This window comes from Neofelis nebulosa, chromosome 5 (assembly GCF_028018385.1).
Source record: "Neofelis nebulosa isolate mNeoNeb1 chromosome 5, mNeoNeb1.pri, whole genome shotgun sequence".
Lineage (NCBI taxonomy): Eukaryota > Metazoa > Chordata > Mammalia > Carnivora > Felidae > Neofelis > Neofelis nebulosa.
In genome coordinates this window covers 28,768,026-28,790,683 of record NC_080786.1, presented here as the reverse complement: position 1 = coordinate 28,790,683, position 22,658 = coordinate 28,768,026, and the positions used below count along the sequence as shown (strand labels likewise).

Below are 22,658 nucleotides of genomic sequence, written 5' to 3'. Positions count from 1 at the left end.
AGAACCTGGCACTTCCAGGGAGTCTCCTGTGTGTGTAGCTTGCATTCTGCTACTGTGTCCAAGTTGTTTTTCCTTTCAGTCATGACTCACTGCCTGTTGTGGGCTGTGCTTGCTCTCTGTGATGTTAGTGAGACCTAGGAAGGCTCGTTCTGAGGGGGCATATTGCAGAAGGGCTTGGGGCAGGACATTGGTGTTAGCAAAATTTGCGCTAAGCCACTAGTCCTAGGCTGGATCCTCTGAAATGTGGAAGCATTAACAAAACTTGCACTGAGCCCAGGGCTGAAGACAACAGGCTTGGGGTGTGCAAGTCTTTAGGAGAACTTGTCTGTGGGGTGCACTGCTAGAAGGTTAGGTAGCAGGTATCTGTGGCTCTGTGTTTATGCTGGGGGATGGGAGAGGAAAATGGCGCTTACTAGTTCTTTTGTACCCAGAGAAATCCCCCAGTACACTCTGAATCAGTATAAACAGATCTTCCTCCCATTATGTAAACTGTCACTTCTATGTTGCCTCTCTGTGGGCTGTTGTCTCTTTAAGGGTGGAGGCCCAGCTATCACTCCCATCCCTGATTGCTCAGTGCTGACTCAGCTGATTTTTAAAGCTCCAGGCTCCAGGCTCCAGGTCCCACTAGTTATACAAACTCATGGAATGCAGCCCCTCTGGTTTTCAAGGCCAGACGTTATAGGATTTGTTTTTCCCCTTGTGGGCTCTCTGATGCTTTCCCCTCTTTGCACCCACAGCTCCCTCCTTCCTTCAGGCATCTCGCAACCACCTTTTCTATTCTTCCTAACCTCTTTGATGTGGCTTATTTTCTGTATTTAGTTGTCAGTTTGTTCTGCCAGTCTTCAAATAGCTGTCTGGTCTATGCACTTGGATGTCATTCATATCTAGTTTTAGACATGGGATGAGGGGCCTCCTACTCTGCCATCTTTCCAAACCTCCTCTCTTACTTCTTGTTCTTGATCTAAATACATAGGAGCAGGAAGAAGTGAACAAGCAACACTCCCCTAAATTCTCAGACTGGCCTACAAAATCCCACAAGGTCTGTCTCCATCCCTCATTGCTTTTCTGTCCTATTTCCTACTACTTTCTCCTTTGCTTATTTGGTCGGCCACACCAACTTCCTTGCTGTTTTCGAATATACCAGGCACATTCCTTCTTGGGGCTTTTGTACTGACTCTTCTGTCTGCCTGGAATGTGCTTCCTCTTAATATTTGCAAGGCTCACTCCCTCATCTCTCAAGGCTTTGTCCAATCACCACCTCCTCACTGAGGCAGTCCCTAATTACTCTATTTAAAATACCCCTCACCTGCCTATATTCCAATCTACCTTAAACATAGCACTTATCTTCTGCTAATGAACTATATCATTTTGTTTTATGTTTACTATTATCTCTCATCCTGTATTAGAATATAAGCTTCCTCAGAGCAGGGACTTTTATTTGCTTTGTTCATTGATACATCCCAAGTGCCTAGGATAGTGCCTGGCACATAGTAGGTACTCAGGGATATTTTGAATTAATAAATAATTCTACTTTCCCTTCTGATTCTTATCCCATTTTACTTTACCTTGATGCTATACTTCTTTAATGACTCATTTATAACTGCAGCCTGCATAATTAACAATTATATAATCTCTTCAGTCCATCTGTAGGTACACTACTAGGGGCACCTGGGTGGCTCAGTCGGTTAAACATCCGACTCCGGCTCAGGTCATGATCTCGCAGTCTGTGGGTTCGAGCCCCGCGTCGGGCTCTGTGCTGACAGCTCAGAGCCTGGAGCCTGCTTCAGATTGTGTGTCTCCCTCTCTCTCTGTCCCTCCCCCACTCATGCTCTGTCTCTCTCTGTCAAAAATAAGTAAACATTAAAAAAAAAAGTTTGTAGATCCACTACTATACAATACTGACTTGTGGGCCTTTGCGTGTGCTATTACTCCTATCTAGACTACTCCTCCCACTCCCTAACTTTAGCTCCCTAACTCCTATTTAGGATCAGATTCAGGTCTGACCTTACCATTACTTAATTCAGGAAGCCTTCCTTTAACCCTCCCAGATTAGATGTATGTACTCTTTACTCCTAGAGTACTCTCTCACTCTGTTGTTAGTACTTAGTAAAATCTTTTATCTTCCATAACAATCACATATCCTGCTATATCCTCAACATTTAGTTGGGTGCCTTAGTTATGGTACCAGTTTACTGAGTAATAATTAAATACATGAATGAATGAATGAATGAATGAATCAGTTTCACTTATCCTCCACAGACTTACAAGTTTACCAGTGGAGCTGGAATTTTGGATCCAAATCTTTAATCTTAGACTATTTTCACTTTATCATACTCTCTCTTATACATTTTTGTTATTCCGTTATGTCATCTATTATAGAATCTTGGTACTTTTATAAAGATATTTAAAAGTATCTATCCTGGGGCACCTGAGTGGCTCAGTCGGTTAAGCGTCCGACTTTGGCTCAGGTCATGATCTCACGGCTCGTGAGTTCGAGCCCCGCGTTGGGCTCTGTGCTGACGGCTCAGAGCCTGGTGCCTGTTTCAGATTCTGTGTCTCCCTCTCTCTCTCTGACCCTCCCCCGTTCATGCTCTGTCTCTCTCTGTCTCAAAAGTAAATAAACGTTAAAAAAATGTAAAAATAAATAAATAAATAAATAAATAAATAAATAAATAAATAAAGTATCTATCCTTTTCCTTTGTTTTACACCCCCAATAATCACATGTTTTCTTATAAATAGGATTCCCTTCTTGTAAATTAGTTATAATACTATAATCTTTACATCTTTCTAATTTGGACAACATGTTTTGCTAACTCACACACATACCCATGCCCTGGGGCATAAAGGATCTCAGAATCAAGCCTCTTCTGGTAGTATATACCATATGAAATATGGTGAGACTAGTTTGTTGCCTGGCCTTTTCCTATATTTTCCTCCTCCCCAGACAGACTAGAAGAGATAGTGTTGATGGGGAAGACTTGACAAAATATGAAGGGCAATCATGTAGCTTGGAGATTAGGGAAAAGTATCACTTACCATAAGCAAATTTTCAAAGTGCTTACTTGATGTTCTTTTAGTGCCCCCCCCCCCGCTTTTGTACTTGTCTCCTACTTCTCATTTCCCTAAGAACAGAGTCTTCATGATTCCAACTGGCTGCTCGCCATAAATTGTCTCTCACCCTTCCTGCCTTAACATAGCAATGTCCCTTGTTCCTGAAGAATCTTTCTCACCACACCCATTTATCAGCCTTCCTCTTGTAGCGGTGTTTACTACAGATATTTGTAATAGATGTTTGGAAAGCAATCTGACTAAACTAAATATTGTATTATCACTGAAAATATCATGGATATTGAGATATCTATTGAACATTTAGATAATCTCATGACTTCTCTTTAAGTTCATATTGTATATGAGTTTTTTACTTAGCATTTTTGCTGAAGCATTTTTATGTTATTCCAAATTCACTGTGTTGTTTTCATAACTAAATAATATTTTGTTGTGTGGATCATAATTTGCCTTTCCATTCAGCTATTATATGACTTACAGAAGATTTCTAGTGTTTTGCTATTACAAATGATGTTACAAAAAGCATCTTTGTCGATAATGTGGGAAACTAAATTTAATCAGAGAAGTGAAGAATGATTAACCATGTATAATTGTCTCTTTCTTACACAAAAGATAGCATTCTTGCTATTCTAACCAAAGGATAATCAGAGAGTTCTTTCAGATAAGTGCATAGAAAGGTTCCTTATTATTTTTTGGGAGGGTTCCATTATATGGACACAGCACAGCATATTTCAATAGTCTCCTATTGATGGATATTGGTTTATGTCCCAACTCTTTGCAAATACAAACAGTACTACTGCAGTGAATAATCTCATGCATCTGTCTTTTCATTCAGGAACAGTTATATCTGTGGGACAAATCCCAGAAGTTGGATTGATGGAACAAAGAGTAATTGAATCTGTAATTTTGATGGATATTGCCAAATTGTAATGCCTAGGGATATTACCTTGTACACCCATCAAAAATGCATGTGTCTATTTCCACAGAACTTTGCCAGTAAAATGTGTTGTTTGACTACCATTTTGCTTTCTAATGACTTGTAACAGATTCGGTACTCTTCCCATCTTCTTGCCAGCCATGTGTGAAATATTTTCTCCCAGTTGTTTTATTTTGCTTTTTAATTTTGTTTTTTAATGTGCAATAGTTTTATATAAACAAATCAATTGATCTTTTTATTTCATTTGTCATTTTTAAGTTTTAAAATTTCTTTCCCATCCATCAATTTCATAAATATTAAATTATTTTTTCTTATAGTTTTTTATGGCTTGATTATTTAAATGTTTAAAATTTTTCAGGACACCTGGGGGGCTCAGTCAGTTAAGCATTTGACTTTGGCTCAGGTCATGATCTCAAGGTTCCAGAGTTCAAGCCCCACAGCCGGCTCTGTGCTGGTAGTTCAGAGCCTGGAGCCTGCTTCATATTGTGTCTTCCTCTCTCCCTGCCCCTCCCCTGCTCACACTCTGTCTGTCTGTCTCTCTCTCTCTCTCTCTCAAAAATAAGTAAACACTAAAAAAAATTTAAGAATTTTCGACTCTGATATATTTGAAATTGATTTTGATCCAGCCATATTCTGTAATGATGACAGCAGTAGTGCAGCATTTGACAATAATTGCATAATTACTACGTATAAACCTTTCTAGTGGTGGAATAAGTGAATTTTAAAGGGTGTTTCCCCCATTAAAAATAACACACACTCCACGAGAACACATTAAATTGGTTTTTTTTTTCTTAAATGTGGTTGTATGATCATTTTTTTTAACAAATGGAAATTTCATTGTAAAATGGCATTGAACTCATAACAGTTTTTATTCCAATTTGAATTAAAGCTAAGTGTTAGTATTAAAGCTAAGACCAACTGAAGTTTAAGTATTTCACCTCAGAAATTCAATGTTGGTAGAAGAAATAGCTTTGAGACTCTGTGGACTGCTCACTGTGCTTCATGCTATATATTATTTACATCATTTTCTTTATTGTTACCACATCCATACCTAATGGCCATGTTTTTTCTCCGCCTGCCACCTTTTTTTTGTGTTAGAGACTGATTTTGTTTGATAAACCATATGGTTTGTAAACGCCTAAAAAATTAAAACTCACCAGCAAATTTCAGAGAGATGTCATTTTCAGCCTGACTTAATCCTGGCACTTGAACAATCTTGAAATACCACAGAGTCTGAATTAAAAACAACATTATTTTATCTGTGCCATCTGTTTTCATTCATGAAGGGCTGTGACACAACAGATATTTTCAATGTTTTCTGGCCTATTCAGATTTCCTCTAATATATTTCATTTACGACATTTGGTATCCTGTTCATTAAAATAAGAAAAGAGCAAAAGCTCTTTTTAGAAGAAGGTTATGTTTCAGCTGTTGCACCTGCCAAGTTCTGCATGTAGCTGAGTTGAGATGATATATTTGTGAGGGGTTTTTCCCAGTTTCTGAAACATCAAGGTTAAATTAAAATATCTCAAAATTTACAAACTATGCATTCACCCTTATTTCCTCTACTTAATGACCCCAAAAGAAGAGCCAGTTTAGGAGTTTTATTTTTTATAATCTGAATTGTTTTCCATATTAGATTGAATGAGCAGAAGCAAAGAATTATTTGCCTTGTTTCTTGAGTTTCTTCAAAATTTACCTGATGTCTGCAATCTATTAAGCACGTATATAAAGCTATGGCAACAATTTTTCATGATAGAGCAAGGCAAGAAATGCTATTGGGAAATATTAGAGAAAGATATATTCTGAATATTAGAAAAAGACCCTGGCTTTCATCTAGGCTTGAGGGAATTGTAGAAAAGATTTTGCTTTTGAAGGATTCAGCTTGTGGTCATCTAAGGTTGGATAAAAGATTTATCCAAGATGTCCTTGATTACTAGGATAGACAGTAGAGAAAGAAAAGATCTCTAATGAAAATGAACCCCAGATTGTGCCATTATGTTCTAATCTGATTTTCTGAAGTACGTCCACATGGAAATCATATGTGCTAAATGAAGCAAGTGGCCTGACCCTTTCAGGCTGTGGGCTGCAAGGCTTCCTACAACTAAAACTTCAAAAACTCAAAGTAGAAAAAATACTTGAAAAGTGAGCCTCTCTGGAAAAAAAAAATTTTCTCTAATTTCCAACTAAGAATCAAAGCACAATTGCATATTATTGCACAGCCAAGACCACTCAAGTGTAAAAAAATTCCCCGGTCCACTATTTTCAGAGAAGAAATTTCAGTTAAGATCCACAATACACTATGGGTGTGTGTGTGTGTGTGTGTGTGTGTGTATGTGTATGTATAGTATCATCCTAATGTTTTTCAGATTCTCTCAGATTCTCAGATTAGTGGAATTCATTTTTTATCTATTAGCACCTATAAAAATCAGAAGGACACACTCTTATAGAACAGTGATGCACAGTTTGGAAATTCAAACATGATTAAATGAGTGAGTTAAGTGGACTCACCATCAAAGGTATAACATCTGAGATTTTTTTTAACTTAATTTTGAAATATGTGAATGGGGAGATCTTTTCTCATTAAAATTTGGCAGATGCCAGTTGAAAGAAACATCCTTCTTTTAAAGAGAGCCCTGTGAGAATTGATTGAAAAGGAAATTCCATTAAATATGAAAGAACCCAATTGTTTTAAAACAATTATATTTTAGGGGCACCTGGGTGGCTTAGTCGGTTAAGCAACTAACTCCTGATTTTGGCTCAGGTCATGATCTCACAGTTCCTGAGATCAAGTAACACAGCACCTGAAAGCCTGCTTGGAATTCTCTCTCTCTGCCCCTCCCCCACTTGTGCTCATGCATGAGCTTTCTCTCTCTCTCAAAATAAATAAATAAACTTTAAAAATTCTTTTAAAACTGTAATAAAACAATTATATTTTAACCTTAAATACATTTTACTTTACATGTATGATTCACAATACAGAGTAGAGGGGATTAGAATTTTAAACTTTTGGTTCTTTGTACTGTAACTCCCTGCCCTTTCCTAATTAGATATTTATTTTATTGTTTTACATTTCTGATTACTTTTTAAGCCTTGAAATGACTTCTAAATCTCTCCTCTACATCCTCATCTGACAGAATCTCTTCAAGCTCTGTTTTATAACATAAGAATATGAGTACTCTTACTGCTGTCTCTACCTTTTATCCCTCCCTTCCATATTGTACCCTATGTCAGCCACAGCGTCTATTTTTACATTGTCAAGATTACTAAATTTATGTTCCTTCTTGCAATATCATGATTGACCACAGGATAACTATAAACATTGAAAACCAACAAAAGCACTTGCCTTATAGGACTATGTAAATAGAAGTTTTCTTTCTTTCTTTCTTTTTCTTTCTTTCTTTCTTTCCTTCCTTCCTTTCTTTCTTTCTTTCCTTTCTTTCTTTCTTTCTTTTTCTTCTTTCTTTTCTTTCTTTCTTTCTTTCTTTCTTTCTTTCTTTCTTTCTTTCTTTCTTTCTTTCTTTCTTTCTTTCTTTCCTTTCTTCCTTCCTTCCTTCCTTCCTTCCTTCCTTCCTTCCTTCCTTCCTTCCTTCCTTCCTTCCTTCCTTTCTTGCTTCATGCCCAGTGTGAAGCCCAATGTGGGGCTTGAACTCATGACCCTGAGATCAAGACCTGAACTGAGATCAAGAGTTGGATGTTTAACCAACTGAGCTGCCCAGGCTCCCCAATTTTCCTGGAGTTCCTAATTGCCATTTTTCTTTCACTGCATTTTTTACTTGTATCATATTATATTCCCACCTATACCCCTTTACACATACACACTTGTACCTTTAAATTGTACCTGTGATTCTAGTGAGTTTTCCCCTTTCTGGAGACCTTTCTCTTAGAGTCGTCATCCAATCCTGTTCCAATCTGGACTGAATATCTTTTAGGCATATTTCAGTACAATTATCCTGGATATCCACAGATTACTTTTCTAGCATCTACCATCTTTTGGATCCTATATCTTCCTTTGCTTAGGTACATTCTTCACTTTTTGAGGAAAAAATGCATAATAAGTCAAATTATCTGAGATCTTATGTGTCTGGATAGGTATTTATTTTGCCTTAACGGAGATTGACAGTATGGTATCAATAGTATCAATCAACAGATTGAACTCTTCATTCTATTGTTGCTGATGAGAAATCTGATGTAAGTCTAATCCTCATTCCTTTAGAGGTTGCTTGTTTTTTCTTTTTGAAACCCTTTAGGATTTTCTCTTTATTGTTGATGTTTTGAAACATCACAAGCATGTGTCTAGAGACAGATTCTTCTTGCCAGTCAGTGGTCCTTTTAATTTGAAGGGTTTTTTTTTTTTTTTCAGTTTTAGAAAACTTTCTTCTTTAAGTTTCTTTGATAAATTCTTCCCTTTATCTTTCTCCCTTTTTTGGGGGGGGGAGGGACTGTTTTCTCTTTATTTGGCCTCTTACTGTGATGTTAGGACTCCATATTTTTGCTCTAAGTGTCTCTGATATTTGCTCTCCTGTTTTCAGTCTCTGACTTTTTCCTTTGCTCATGGGAAATTTACTTGATTTGATTTTTAGTGCTTCTGTTAAACTTTATAGGTTTTTAGCCACCATATGTTAATCTCTAAGAGTTTTTGTTTTGTTCTCTGGTTGTTCCTGTTTCATAACATCCTCTTCTGGTTTTATGGCTGCAGTACATTCAAATCTGTCTGATTACATCAACTAGAGTTTTTGTTGTTTGCTTTGGCTCATTTTGTTTTGTTTAGGTTCTCTCTTGTTTTATTTTGTTACTCTATAGTGAAATTTACAGTTTATTTATCTTAGGCATTCATTGTCTTTAATGCTGCAGGCAGGCTCTCTTCACATACTACAGATCTTTGGTTTTCTGTTCATACTTAAGAGAAAAGGAAGCGCAGGTGGTAGAGTTTTTCCCCTTTATTAACACAGAGATTTTTTCCAGCCATGTTCCTCTCCTGGGTGGGAATTACATAAGGAAACTTTTGGTGGTGCAGTGCTGGGACTCAGTTTAGAGTCAGCTGATTGGAAGCTAGCTTTCAAGCTACAGCCTCCAAGTCTCAGAATAACTTGATCCAGTTTTTTGGTAACATTCCACACACTCTGTTTTTCAGGTTACATATGTGCCTGTAGAAGTGCTACCTGGTACATCTGCCAATCTTGAACTTATTCCCCTTTTGTAGCCTTGCTTCTCAGTCATACCTTCTGACTCTGGGGCCAGAGCCCTCTCCCTTTACAGTTTCATACATCATTTTCTGGACTGACTTCTCTGCCCATTTCATTGGTCAACTTGCCTTTATCTTTTTCCTAGATATTTATTGAAATCTCTCATCCATTGGTCACCACCAACACCCCCAGTTCTATCCCTCACCGTCTCTACTTCCTTTTCTGTTATGGTAATCCCTTCATTGTACTTTAATATTTTTATTTCAGTGGAATCTCAGGAGCAATGGGGGACAAACATAAATTTATGCCATCTTGAATCTCTCCAAGTTGGTTTTAGAAAAGCTACCAATTCAGTTTCCATTCTGAACTCTAGCAAATTTTAGATTGTTTCCACTGTATCGTTTTTTATTTATTTAGTATCTTCTCAGATAGAATGAAAACACAAGAGCCATAACTGTACATTCTATTTCATTTGTTTCTTCTATAGAGCCAGATACTCAACTGTAAGGAATTTTAAAATTTCAAATGTGAGTGTTGGGGTTTAAAGTAAACCCCTTTTCTCTAACTTTACTCTTGACTTTAATCCTTCTGTTTCTTTATCTCTGCTTGCCTTGGTCCCTATTTCTTGCCTAATCAACAATATTCACAAACTTTTGTTATAGTATGTTGTTTTAATTGTTCTATTTTATTGTTAGTTGTAGTTGTTTATCTCTTACTATGCCTAATTTATAAATTAAACTATATTCATGCATATTGCAAATAACACAGATCTCAGCACATACATCTCCTAGTATGATCACAAACTACAAGAAAATAAAGGGGCACCGGGGTGGCTCAGTTGGTTAAGCATCTGACTCTTGATTTCAGCTCAGGTCATAATCCCGGGGTCGTGGGATTGAGCATGGAGCCTGCTCAAGATTCTCTCTGTCTCTCTGGGGCACCTGGCTGGCTCAGTCAGTTGAGCATCTGACTCTTGATTTCAGGTCATGATACCAGGGTTGTGGGATCAAGCCTTGCATTGGGCTCTGTGCTAAATATGGAGCCTGCTTAAGATTGTCTTTCTCTCCCTCTTGCACCGTTCCTCCACTCCCCCGTTTGTGTGCTCTCTCTCTCTCTTCCTCTCTCTCTCAAAAAAAATTGCTCTCTCCCTCTGCCCCTTACCCACACTAGCGCACTCACTCTCACTCTCTCTCTCTGTCTCCCTCAAAAAAATAATAAATAATAATAAAATGAAAATAACTTTATATTTCAAATTCCTAACCTTTGATAAATAAAACATGAGAACCTACTGATGGACCTACTGATGGTCGAATGAGAGCCTTATATATATGGACAACTCCAGGTAAACCATCTTCAGCTTCTCCTTAGTGTATCTAGACCAGATGGCATAGTCTGGATAGGTACTGAGATCCTCAGACCAATGAATCTTCACCCAAATTCATGCCTGGGGAAATGATATCTTTCTCAGCCACTGGTTGGGTAGTTAATATCATATGAGTTTAAGTACTTTCTTGTCCAGGGTCGCCTGGGTAACTCCAACTCTTGATTTTGGCTCAGGTCATGATCTCACAGTTCATGAATCTGAGTCCTACATGGGGCTAATAGGACAGAGCCTGCTTGGGATTCTCGCTCTCCCTCCCTCTCTTTGATCCTCACCTTTTGTCACTCTCTCTCCAAATAAATAAACTGAAAAAAATTTTTTCTTGTCCATATGTCAGAAAATATGAGATCTAAACAGAACGAGATACACTAGAAGAATTTCACAACCTTTCTAACAGGCCGCAATAGTATGGATGGGGGAGCCGTCCTTAAGGGTTGCAGCTGTTTCGGGGCTTTGACTTCTGATTATTTTTGTGCAGCAGCTCTCATTAATGAAGTCCATTCTTGGCTTTGCCTGATCATTTTTCTTGGGTGATGTACAGTTTTATACATAAGCATTTTTAATGAATCAAGGATTTTCTTCCTATTTTTTTGCAAGATAAACTTGGAAGGATTAGAACTTCTAGGGTGAAATGTCAGACTAAAAATTTCTTTTTATGATGTGTTCTGCTTATTTTCTCCCTGATTTTAGGAGCTGGGAATCCAAAGTGCACAATTGCAATTGTTTTGGGAAGAACTAAAAATACCTCTGCAGCCAGGTAATAAAATAATTGTGATTGAAAAATTTATTTGGGAATAAGAACTACTCTTTCTACCCACATAATTTACTTAAAATGCACCATTTAGAATTACAAATCATAATAATATAAAGCATATTATGAGATTAATGTCACATTTGTGTTTCACAATTGTTTTGCTATAAGATTATATCTAGGAAACATTTTAGGGAGTGTTTCTGTGCATTCTTTAATGTGGAATTTCCTGTATTAAAAAGTGTTGCTGAATCCTCAAATCTGTTTGGGTCAGATTATGAGACATATAGAAATTTTCAGAACTGTCTGTAAGTAATTAAGTGATTATATATTTAGATCAAAGGTGATAGTCTTGCAACATTTGATACTGTATATCAGTTCCTAGTTTCCACTCTGAGCAATGAGAAGCCTCAATCAAATAACCTTAACTTATTTTCAACTTATCACTGTTATTGTTCCCAAATACAGCCTGCATCCAACTGTGCCTGATGTATGCCTTTTACACAATTCCCATTCCAGACATCATTGCTTACATGATTACGTGGTAACAACAACAAAAAAATGACAGTTGCAACTCCACCTAGCATCTGTTTTATTTTTCCACATGGCAAACTTTTCCTAACATCTGCTTTTCTTTAACCAGATACAAACAACACACCATGGTTCTTGTTCCTATCAACACACCTGGAGTAGAAATAATAAGGCCTTTGTCAGTTTTTGGCTATATGGGTAAGTACTCAACCAAGATAAGCATGCATTAGCTAGCAGGAAGACGGGAATATGCAGTAACACTGAAGGTAACAGCATTGTAATATAGGAAATGTGTTCTTAGAAATCCTTTGGTGCTGACAACTATCTTAATATAAATGCCAGTGGTGGGGGGGGGAAATATATATGTGTGTGTGTGTGTATGTGTGTATATATATATACACACATATATATATACATATATATGTATATATATACATATATATGCACACACATATATATACATACACACACACACACACACACACATATATACATACACATACATACATACATACATACATAAATGTCAGTGGAACTCAGAATAGAGCAAATAAAGAAAGCTAATACAGCACTGGACCTCACTTTGTTTACTTTTGAGAAAGGGTAGATTGTATTCAAGGAACAGTAACTCTGGCTGCTATTCATCCCTTTGTCATCCAGCAAAATGGATTAACGAAATAGACTTAGAAAAATTAAATCTACATAATCCACAATGAAATTCACTTTTATCTTCAAGTTTAGCTTTCTTAACCAATCAAACTGCAAGGGCTATTAATAAGCAATGAGTTCTGGAGCACCTGGGTGGCTCAGTCAGTTAACCGTCTGACTCTTGTTTTCATCTCAGGTCATGATCTCACGGTTCATGGGTTCAAGTCCTGCATTGGGCTCTGCGCTGGCAGCGTGGAGCCTGCTTGGGATTCCCTGTCTCCCCTCACCCTCACAAAATAAACAAATAAACATTTTTTTTAAATCTACTTTTTTTTTTTTTTAATTTTTTTTGGCGTTTATTTCTGAGAGACAGAGAGAGGCAGAGCATGAGCATGGGAGGGGCAGAGAGAGGAGGAGACACAGAATCAGAAGCAGGCTCCAGGCTCTGAGCTGTCAGCACGGAGCCCGACACGGGGCTTGAACTCACAAACCGCGAGATCATAACCAGAGCCAAAGTCGGATGCTTAACCAACTGAGCCACCCTAAAATTTAGGCACCCCTAAAATGTACTTTAAAAAATAAGCAATGAGTTTTGATTGATTTGAATGCAAAACTTTTCCATTCTTCTGTGCTTGGGTGGAATTTCTAAGAAGCAAGGATACTTTTGTTTCTGGCCACCCAGCTCAAGCTCATGTTCGTTGTTGCCTTGCTGCTCAGGTAATTCACTCAGCAAGTATTTATTGAGGGCCGACCACTGTTCTAGGTGCTTAGAATACATTAGTGAGCACAATAGGTTAGGATCTCTGACCTCATAGAGCTTACATGATAGGGGAAAGAGACAGGTGATAACTAGAAACATGTAAATAAGTAAATTATAGCAAGTTAGCAGGTCATAAATGCTATGGAAAAGTTTATTGAACCTCAGGCTCTGTGGTGACCCTGGCTTTCTCTTTATTGTTGAATATGGCTAATAAAAATGTTCAAGTAGCAGATGAAAGACTTAGAGTTTTAGAGAACATTTGGCATCACCTTCCATAGGATGCACCCACAGATTAAGTGTCGTTTGCAAGAAGGTGATGAACAAGTTCACTGGAGCAAATTGTGAATGGGAATTTGTTGGGTTGCAGAGCAATAGCCTGAAGACCCCCCAAAATGGATTTATAATTTAGGTTGCCTGGAAATAACCTCCACTTCAGAGACTGTGTTTGAATTTGCAGTGAGACAAATTCACCAGCACCTCTCCAACTCCCCATGCCCAAGGCCAAAAGAAACAATTGTAGAGAAGGTTGATTATTAATGTCTATTCTGACAGGAAAAGGGTGTGGAGTTAGCTTGAGATTATCTCCAGAACCAGGGGTTGGGGAGGCAGTAAGGAAGGGTGGGCGGTGTGACGTAGACAAGAGTGTGAATGTGTTCCCATTCTCTGTCAAATGCCAGCATTTCCCAGAGGCAAACACATAGTGAACAAGCCTGGACTGGGAGAATACATACCTCAAGGCCCAGTCCGTGCTGAGCCTGTTCTGTCCCTTTGAGCAGGCTCTTTGCATGTCCGGGCATTGGTTTACACAATGATAAAATAAGAAACCTGAATCACATTACTCACTTTCGACTTTTGAACTATTGGAAGCTTTTTTTTTTTTTTCCAAGCATAATTTTCTGTGGAAGGCCATACATAAAAAAAGTCTCAGAAAAGAAGCAATAATCAAACAATAATGATCTGATTGGATGTATGAAAATGCCTTCCCTTCTAGTAACTCTACAACTTCAGAGAATGAGTTTGAAAACCTCTGTATCAAATGATTTCTAAAATCTCTTCGAAGTGGAACAGTTGAGTTTTCTGGGTTCTAGGGTGCTAGGGGTTCAGAGCTCAAGATCTACCTAGGAATATCTGTGACATATGAGGCTTTTAACTTGGACTTCTTTTGAGTAATTATTAATTACATACGAGTATTTTTTGGTCAACCCATTTTGATCTTCAAAATTATATTTTCTATTTTATAGATTATTTACATGGAGGACATTTTGAGATCCATTTTAATCAAGTACGAGTTCCTGCCACCAATATAATATTAGGTGAGATAACTTTGGAAAAATGATTCTCCAGTACTGTGTACTAAAATATTTTCAGGTCTAAATCTGGAAAAGATATGAAGTCTACCTTAATTTAGGTATTTTTCCCTCTTAGATACCTTTCCCTCTTACCCCATTTGTAAGAGAACATTTTTCCATTTGGTGGATTTTCTTACATGGAATAATGTTTTATTTAAGTGTTTGATATGGTTTTATTTATCACATTAATTGAAAACCTAGCTAACTACAAAAAACACACAATTCAGAGCGACACACTGTTTCCTAAAATATGGTCTTCAGGCCTCTACTTGTTTTAAGAAAACCTCATAGTACTTTCTGAATTTAAGTCTTACATATAAACACATTAGAATCATAAATAACTTTGCATACTGAATACCTGGAATGACTTGACCCTCTTGCTTATTGGAATCCTACCCAACCTTCAGAGAACATCTCAAGTGGTACCTCTTTCAGAAAGGTTTTTGTGTTCTTCACCCCATCCACTCAATAAACCCCTGCTGCCTGCCGAGTCCTGAGGATACAAGCTCTCTTTCCTTTGCCTTTCTTTGTTCTCCTCCATATCCCTTATCCTTAGCATCCTTGACCCCGCTTCTAGATTCCGAACTCCTAGTGAAGGGACTGTGTCTTATTTACCTTTGTAACCATTACAGCATTTATAAAACAGCATATGCATAGTTGGTACTCAGGAGACATTCTTAAATTGGATTAAAATGTTTAATGATTGTGGTTTAAAAAACATAGAGATCAGAGGGGCACATGCACCCCAATGTTTATAGCAGCATTATCAACAATAGCCAAATTATGAAAAGAACCTAAATGTCCATCGACTGATGAATGGATAAAGAAGATGTTGTACCTATATACAGTGGATTATTACTCAGCAATCAAAAAGAATGAAATCTCAACATTTGCAACAACATGGATGGAACTAGAGTGTATTATGCTAATGAAGTAAGGCAAAGAAAGACAAATATCATATGATTTCACTCATAGGTGGAATTTAAGAAACACAACAAATGAACATAGGGGAAAGGAAGGAAAAATTAAAAAAAAAAAACAAAACAGGGAGGCAAGCCATAAGAGACTCTTAAATACAGAAAACAAACTGACAGTTGTTGGCAGGGAGAAGGGTGGGAGTATGGGCCAGATGGGTGATGGGCGTTAAGGAGGGCACTTGTTGGGATGAGCACTGGCTGTTATGTGTAAGTGACGAACTACTAAATTCTACTGAAACCAATACTACACTATATGTTAACTAACTTGGATTTAAATTAAAAACAAAACAAAAAAAGGTTTTCTAGTACCCCTCTCCCCACAAAAAAAAGTTCTACAAATAATGAACATTATTACAGAACTGACTTTTTTCCTACCAGAATGCCATTTTCATTGAGGGCAGTTCATCATTTTCTCAACATTTATTTAAATAACACAGTAAGTGGCTGTGGTCACTTTCATGTTCTTCTTTCTTTCTTATAGGTGTAGGCAGGGGATTTGAAATCGCCCAAGGCCGCCTTGGACCTGGTAGAATCCACCACTGTATGAGAATAGTAGGTCTGGCAGAACGTGCTTTGCAGATCATGTGTGAACGGGCAACACAAAGGGTGGCCTTTAACAAGAAACTGTTTTCACATGTAAGGATGATTACTTACTTGAGTTTATTGTAGCCCCGTGCGCTACTGACCTTGAAACAAAATAGCATTACTTGGTCATAGAGAGATCTCCTCTACATAAATAAGATGGGTTTTTTCCCCCAGAAAGTCTATTTATGTCTGTACTTAAATATAGTCTGATGGAGATCTTTAGCTTTGTGAAAGATTAAATAATTCCTAAAGTGCTTCAACACCTCAGTGCAAACAGTATGGACATTTCCTTCAACTTTCTCAGATTCTTGCTCTCTAGAGAACCTGGTACATTAACACTTCTCTGTAGAGAAGGCTGTCATAAAGAAGAAGGATTGGCCTTGTTCTTTGGCTTTCTGGAGGGAGTACGTGAGGAAATATAGGAAAATAACCTAAAGCTCAGTAAAAGGAGAGAGATCAAAAAATGGAATGGACTGCCATTCTTTGCCTTTCTTTGTTTTCCTCCATATCCCTTATCCTTAGCTTCCTTGCCCCCGCTTCTAGATTCCGAACTCCTAGGAAGTCTAGGAAGTGAGTTCCCTGTCACTGGAAAACTGCAAGTAGAAATGGGATCAGTATTTGGTGGGATGTTCATGATTTTTTGAATTCCCAACTATAAATTGTGTACCGCTAAGTCTGTTGTTTACAAAGCAGAGTAAACAATATAGTTACATGTGAGCAGAATTATTATTATTAATTATAGTCAGAATTAGAGAATATTTATCAAGAGGGAAAAGAAGCTGTCATTCCAACTTCCTTGGAAAACTTTGTAAGAGAAGTGGGATATTCAAATCATCTCCCAAAAACCCTTGTAACTTTTAAGGCAAGAAAAATTATTTTTTACATATTCAGTACTTAGGATGCTAACGGTTTAGTGGGGTGGTAGAATTGTGTTTGTGTTTGCTGGACACGTGTGTTTTAGTACTTTGGTCCCCTTGTCAAGTGCATTTGTGAGCATCTTTTAAAATTTCGTAGTATATTTTTTATTTTAAATTCCTGTAGGCTATGTTTGCTTTTTGTGATATTATTCAGCATATCTGTAATTTAGTTGTAACACAGTTTTATGGGAAAATACAGCCTAACTTATGGTGCACACCTGGGAGTAATCTGTGGGGAACCCTTTCAATATATGGTGAGGGCAAGGGTTCAGCTGTTGGATGGACACTGTAGGAGAAAGTAAGGCATGAACTTTTGGGGTTGTGGATACAACTCCGTGCTGCTCTGTGTATGAGCTAAAGAGTTGCTCGTGGCATCAATATCACTTCCTACATACACTTTTCTCTTTTCAAGATTGCCACCCAAACCCCGGAGCAGGATGGAGGGCGGGCACAGCGAGGTTGCCCCACAGACCTCTTAAACACATAAAAGCACTCTGCTTAAGTTTTATGAGAGATGTTTTTAACACTGTATCAGAGGGATATTTCCCTCCTGCTTTTTGTAGGTTAATGTATCAAGCAGAACAAGCCCCAGCTTTTCAAAAATATGCCTCCCTTCACTGGAAATTTCTTGCACTTGGCACAAAGAAAATAATCTGGCAGAAGCAAAAGAGATGTGGAGGCATATCATAAACAAAAATCTGAGCCAGATTTTTTTTCAATTTGTGAAAGTAACATTCCATTTCCATGAATTTGGAGATTCTTTCCAGCTGCCTTCTAAATTATTCCAGGCACTAAAGCAAAAAGTTCTGTATCAAAATTCTGTTTTAGTAAATAAATGTGACAACTCCTTAGAGCACTCAGTTTCTATCCACTTAATGCTTTTAAGCAAATCTAGGGTCTATAGAGACCCGGCTGAGAACACTTTCCTTTATTCCAAAGCTAAGAAATAAATGTATTTGTGGTCTGTTCATGAAGTTATAATCACCCAGCTTTACAGCCATCAAAAATATACTCACTTACCACTGGGCCTTGTTTGAAATTGTTAATGCAGAGCCTGGTTTCAACCTCTAGGGAGTCATCCGATAGAAATATACTGGTGACACACAAATGTAATTTAAAATTTTCTATCAACTACATTTTTTAAAAGTAAAAAGAAACAGATGAAACTGATATTTGTAATATATCTTATTTAACTCACTATATCCAAAATGTTATCATTTCAACATGAAATATAAAAGTATTAATAAGGTATTTTACTTTCTTTTTAAAAAAAATACCCATTTTTCTAAATTGGTTGTAGATTTCACACTTGTAATGCATCTCAATTCAGACTAGGCATATTTCAAATGCTCATAGCCACATGTGGTTAGTAGCAGCTACCATATTGAACATCTCTGTTTTAGGGAAACTGATCAAATAGCCACTCTTTAAGAAATGTACTAGCACAAACATAACCAAGCATAAAAATGACTGTCGAAGGTTAACGTGGCTCAAATAATTGTACTGTAATTGGCTGCTGGTCAAACTTGACAAATATGGTTCTCTACTGTAAACAGCAGTTCTATGACTAGGATTGGGAACAACAACAAAAACCCATATGGGTAACCAGAAGCTTTTGTTATTGTCTACTGAGTTTCAGTGCTGAATTCTCAATGTTTGCTTGCTTGTGGGATTTATGATAAGTTTTGGTCCCCCTATTCTCCACTTACCTCCCACTTCTCTTCGAAGTTTTTACCAATGGAGAAAACTTACTAAGACAATTAAGAAACAAGTACCAACTTTTTTTAATTAAAATTTTTATTTTGAGGTCATCATAGATGCACATACAGATGTAAGAAATAATACAGAGAGATCCCTTATTCCCTTTCCTAAGTTTCCCCCAATGGTAAGTAACATCTTGGCAAACTAGACTACAAAGTCAGAACCAGGGTATTGTCATTGATATAGTCCAGATCTAGAACATTTCCATCATTGGGGCGCCTGCGTGGCTTAGTCGGTTGAGAATCCAACTCTTGATTTTGGCTCTGGTCATGATCTCACAGTTCATGAGTTCAAGCCCCACATCAAGCTCTGTACTGACAGTGTGGATCCTTCTCGGGATTCTCTCTCTGCCCCTCTGTGCACGCTCTCTGTAAATAACTTAAAAAAAAATTTACATTGCCATAAGGATCCCTCATCTTGTCCTTTCATGGCCATACCCACTTCCTCATTTCTTATCCTCACCTCCTCATTAACCCCTGACAACCTTTAATCTCTTCTTCATTTTTATAATTCTGTCATTCCAAGAATGGAATCATATAGTATATAAACTTTTGGGGTTGGTTTTTTTCACTCTGCATAATTCTTGGAGATTCATCCAGGTTATGTGTATCAATAGTTGGTTCCTTTTTATGTCTGGGTAGTATTCTTTGGTATGGATTCTCACAGTTTAACTGTTTACCTGATGAGGCACATCTGGGTTGTTTCCCATCTGTGGCTGATACAATTAGAGCAGCTATAAACATTCATGTACAGGTGTTTGTGTGAACATAAGTCTTTTCTTTCTCTGGGATTAATGCCCAAGAATGCTGGGTCATGTGGTAGTAGCATGTTTCATTTTTAAAGAAACCAGCAAACTCTTTTCCAGAGTGACTATACTGTCACTGTTTTTCATTTTCACCAGCTGTGTAGTAATGATCCAGTTTCTCCACATCCCCACCAGCATATGGTGTTGTCACTGTTTTATTTTTAATTTTCTTTTAGCCATCCAATAAGTTTATTATAGTAATAACTCATTGTGGTTTTCATTTATATTTTCCTAATGGCTAGTCATGTTTGAACATCTTTCATGTGACTATTTTCCATCTTATATCCTCGTTGATTCATGTCTTATGCTCATGCTCTTCCTGGATTTTGTGTGTGTGTGTTTTGCTTTTTAATTGCTGAATTTGGAGAGTTCTTCATATTTTCTAGCTAATTCCATTGCTAAATATTGACTTGCAAATATTTTCTCTGTCTCTGTAGCTTATCTTTTCATCTTTTCATCCCCTTAACAGGGTCTTTCACAGACCAAAATTGTTTCATTCTGATGAGCTCTAATTTGTCAGTTTTCCTTTTATGGATCGTGTTTTTAGTCTCAAGTCTAGGAACACTTTGCCTCGCCCTAGATCCTGATGATTTTCTTCTATAATTTTTTTCTATGAGTCTGCAATCTATTTTGAGATAATTTTTGTATAAGGTATATGAGAATTAGGTCAAGGTTTATTTCTTTGCCTATGGATGTCCACGTGCTCAGCGCCATTTGTTGAAAAGGCTAGCTTTCCTTAATGGAATTGTTTTACATCATTCTCAAAAATTAGGCATATTTGTGTGGGTGTATTTCTGGTTCTCTGGTGTATTCTTTTATCTATGTCTGCCCCTCTGCCAATACCACGCAGTCTTGATTACCATAGTTACATAATTAATCTTAAAATCAGGATGGCTAATTCATCTCACTTTATTCTCTTCAAAATTCTAGTTCCTTTGCCTTTCCATATGAACTTAGAATAATTTTGTCTATGGCTTCAAAAAATCCTCCTGAGATTTTGATAGGAATTGTGTTAAACCTATATATCAGTTTAGGAAGAAATGACATCTTTATTATGTTGTGTCTTCTAATCTATGAACACAGTATGTCTCTCCACTTTATTTAGCTTTTCTTTGATTCTTGCTATCATCTATGTGTAGCTTTTAGCATACAAATCCTATACATTTTGTTATATTTACATCTAAGTATTTTAGTTTTTTGAGTGATTATAAATGATATTGTGCTTTTAATTTTGGTGTCCATGTGTTCATTAATGGTATATATAAATATAATTGATTTGTGTCTGTTTATCTTAAAATTCAGTGACCTTTCCAAACTCACTTATTAGTTTTGTAGATTGGGTGGGTTTTTTGTTTGTTGTTTTGTAGACCATGGTGTCATCTCCAAGTACAAGAAAGTTTTAATTCTTCCTTTCAGATACGTATATATTTTATTTCCTTTTCTGGCTTCATATCACTGGCTAGAACCTCTAACACTTTATTGAATAAGAAAGGAGAGAGTGTATATCCTTGCCTTGTTCTCAATCTTAGGGGAACATTAAGTAATAATGTTAGCTATAGGTTTTTTTAATATTTATTTATTTTTGACAGAGAGAGAGACAGAGCACAAGTAGGGGAGGGTCAGAGAGAGAGGGACACACAGAATCCGAAGCAGGGTCCAGGCTCCGAGCTGGCAGCACAGAGCCCGACGCAGGGCTCTAACCCACAGACCGCGTCATGACCTGAGCCAAAGTGGGATGCTTAACCGACTGAGCCACCCAGGCGCTCCAAGCCATAGGGTTTTTTTTTTAGATATTCTTCATTGAGTTCCCCTCTGTAATTAGTTTTCTGAGAATTTTTATCTTTTATCATGAATGAATGGACTTTTGTGAAATGATTTTTCTGCATTGATTTATATGATCATGTGATTTTTCTGCTTTAGCCTTTTTAAGATGGTAGAGTGCATTAATTGATTTTCAAATACTGAGCCAGCTTTGCATCCTTGAAATAATCCCAACTTTGCAATGGTGTATAATTCTTTTTTATATATTGCTGAATTCTACTTGCTAATGTTCTGTTAAGGATTTCTGAACGTGGAGTCATGAGGGATATTGGTCAGTAGTTTTTTGTTTTGTTTTGTTTTTGTACTGTCTTTATCTGATTTTGATATTAGGATAATACTGTGTTTACAAAGTGATGTGGGAAGTTTTCCCATCTCTTTTACTTTCTGGAAGAGATTGTCTCGATTGGTGTTAATTCATCTTTAAACATTTGGTAAGAGTTCTCTAATGAACCCATTGGGCCTGGAGATTTGGGTCCGGGAGGTAGCTTTTTTGAAGATTGATTTCCTTAATAGTTATAGGGCTATTCAACTTACCTGTTTTATATTGAATGAATTGTGGGTGGTTGTGTTTTTTGAAGAAGCGGTCCATTTTATCTAAGCTGTCAAGTTTGTTGTTTAGAGATGTTCATAATATTCTCCTGTTACCCTATTGATGTTTGCAGGGTCTTTAGTGACATATCCCCTGTTTCATTCCTGACATTGGCAATTTGTGCCTACTTTTTCCTTTGTCAGTCTTGTTAGAGGCCTGTTGCTCTTAATGATCTTTTCAAAGAATATAAAATATATTATTAATACATAAAACTATCCAATATAATTGTTATATTAGGGTTTAACATTAACAGGATCTTTGTTTTATTGATTTTCTCTTTTTTTTTAAATTTTACTGATTTCTGCTCTTTATTATATACTTTCTTTTGCTTTCTTTGGATTCATTTTGCTCTTTTATTTTGGTTCTTGAGGCCATAGCATGGATTATTAATTTGAGACTCTTCCTCTTTTCTAATGTATGTTTTTAGTGCTATAAATTTCCCTCAGTGCTGCTTTACCTGTGTCCCACAGATTGTGATATATTGTGTTTTCATGTCAATTCAGCTCAGTGTCTTTTTCAATTTTCTTTGAGACTCTTCTTTAACACATGAATTATTTAAAGGTATGTTACTTAGTTTCCAGCGTTTGGAGATTT

General features: G+C 37.0%; 1 protein-coding gene across 1 annotated transcript in view; it reads left to right on the top strand.

Annotated features, from left to right (window-relative positions):
* Nucleotides 1-22,658, top strand: part of ACAD11 (acyl-CoA dehydrogenase family member 11) — a 92,588-nt gene that overhangs the window by 63,534 nt on the left and 6,396 nt on the right. The window contains exons 14-17 of the mRNA XM_058729908.1: nucleotides 11,261-11,327; nucleotides 11,965-12,050; nucleotides 14,502-14,573; nucleotides 16,068-16,222. Coding sequence (XP_058585891.1) covers nucleotides 11,261-11,327; nucleotides 11,965-12,050; nucleotides 14,502-14,573; nucleotides 16,068-16,222 — 380 coding nt within the window. The remainder of the gene's footprint in view (nucleotides 1-11,260; nucleotides 11,328-11,964; nucleotides 12,051-14,501; nucleotides 14,574-16,067; nucleotides 16,223-22,658) is intronic.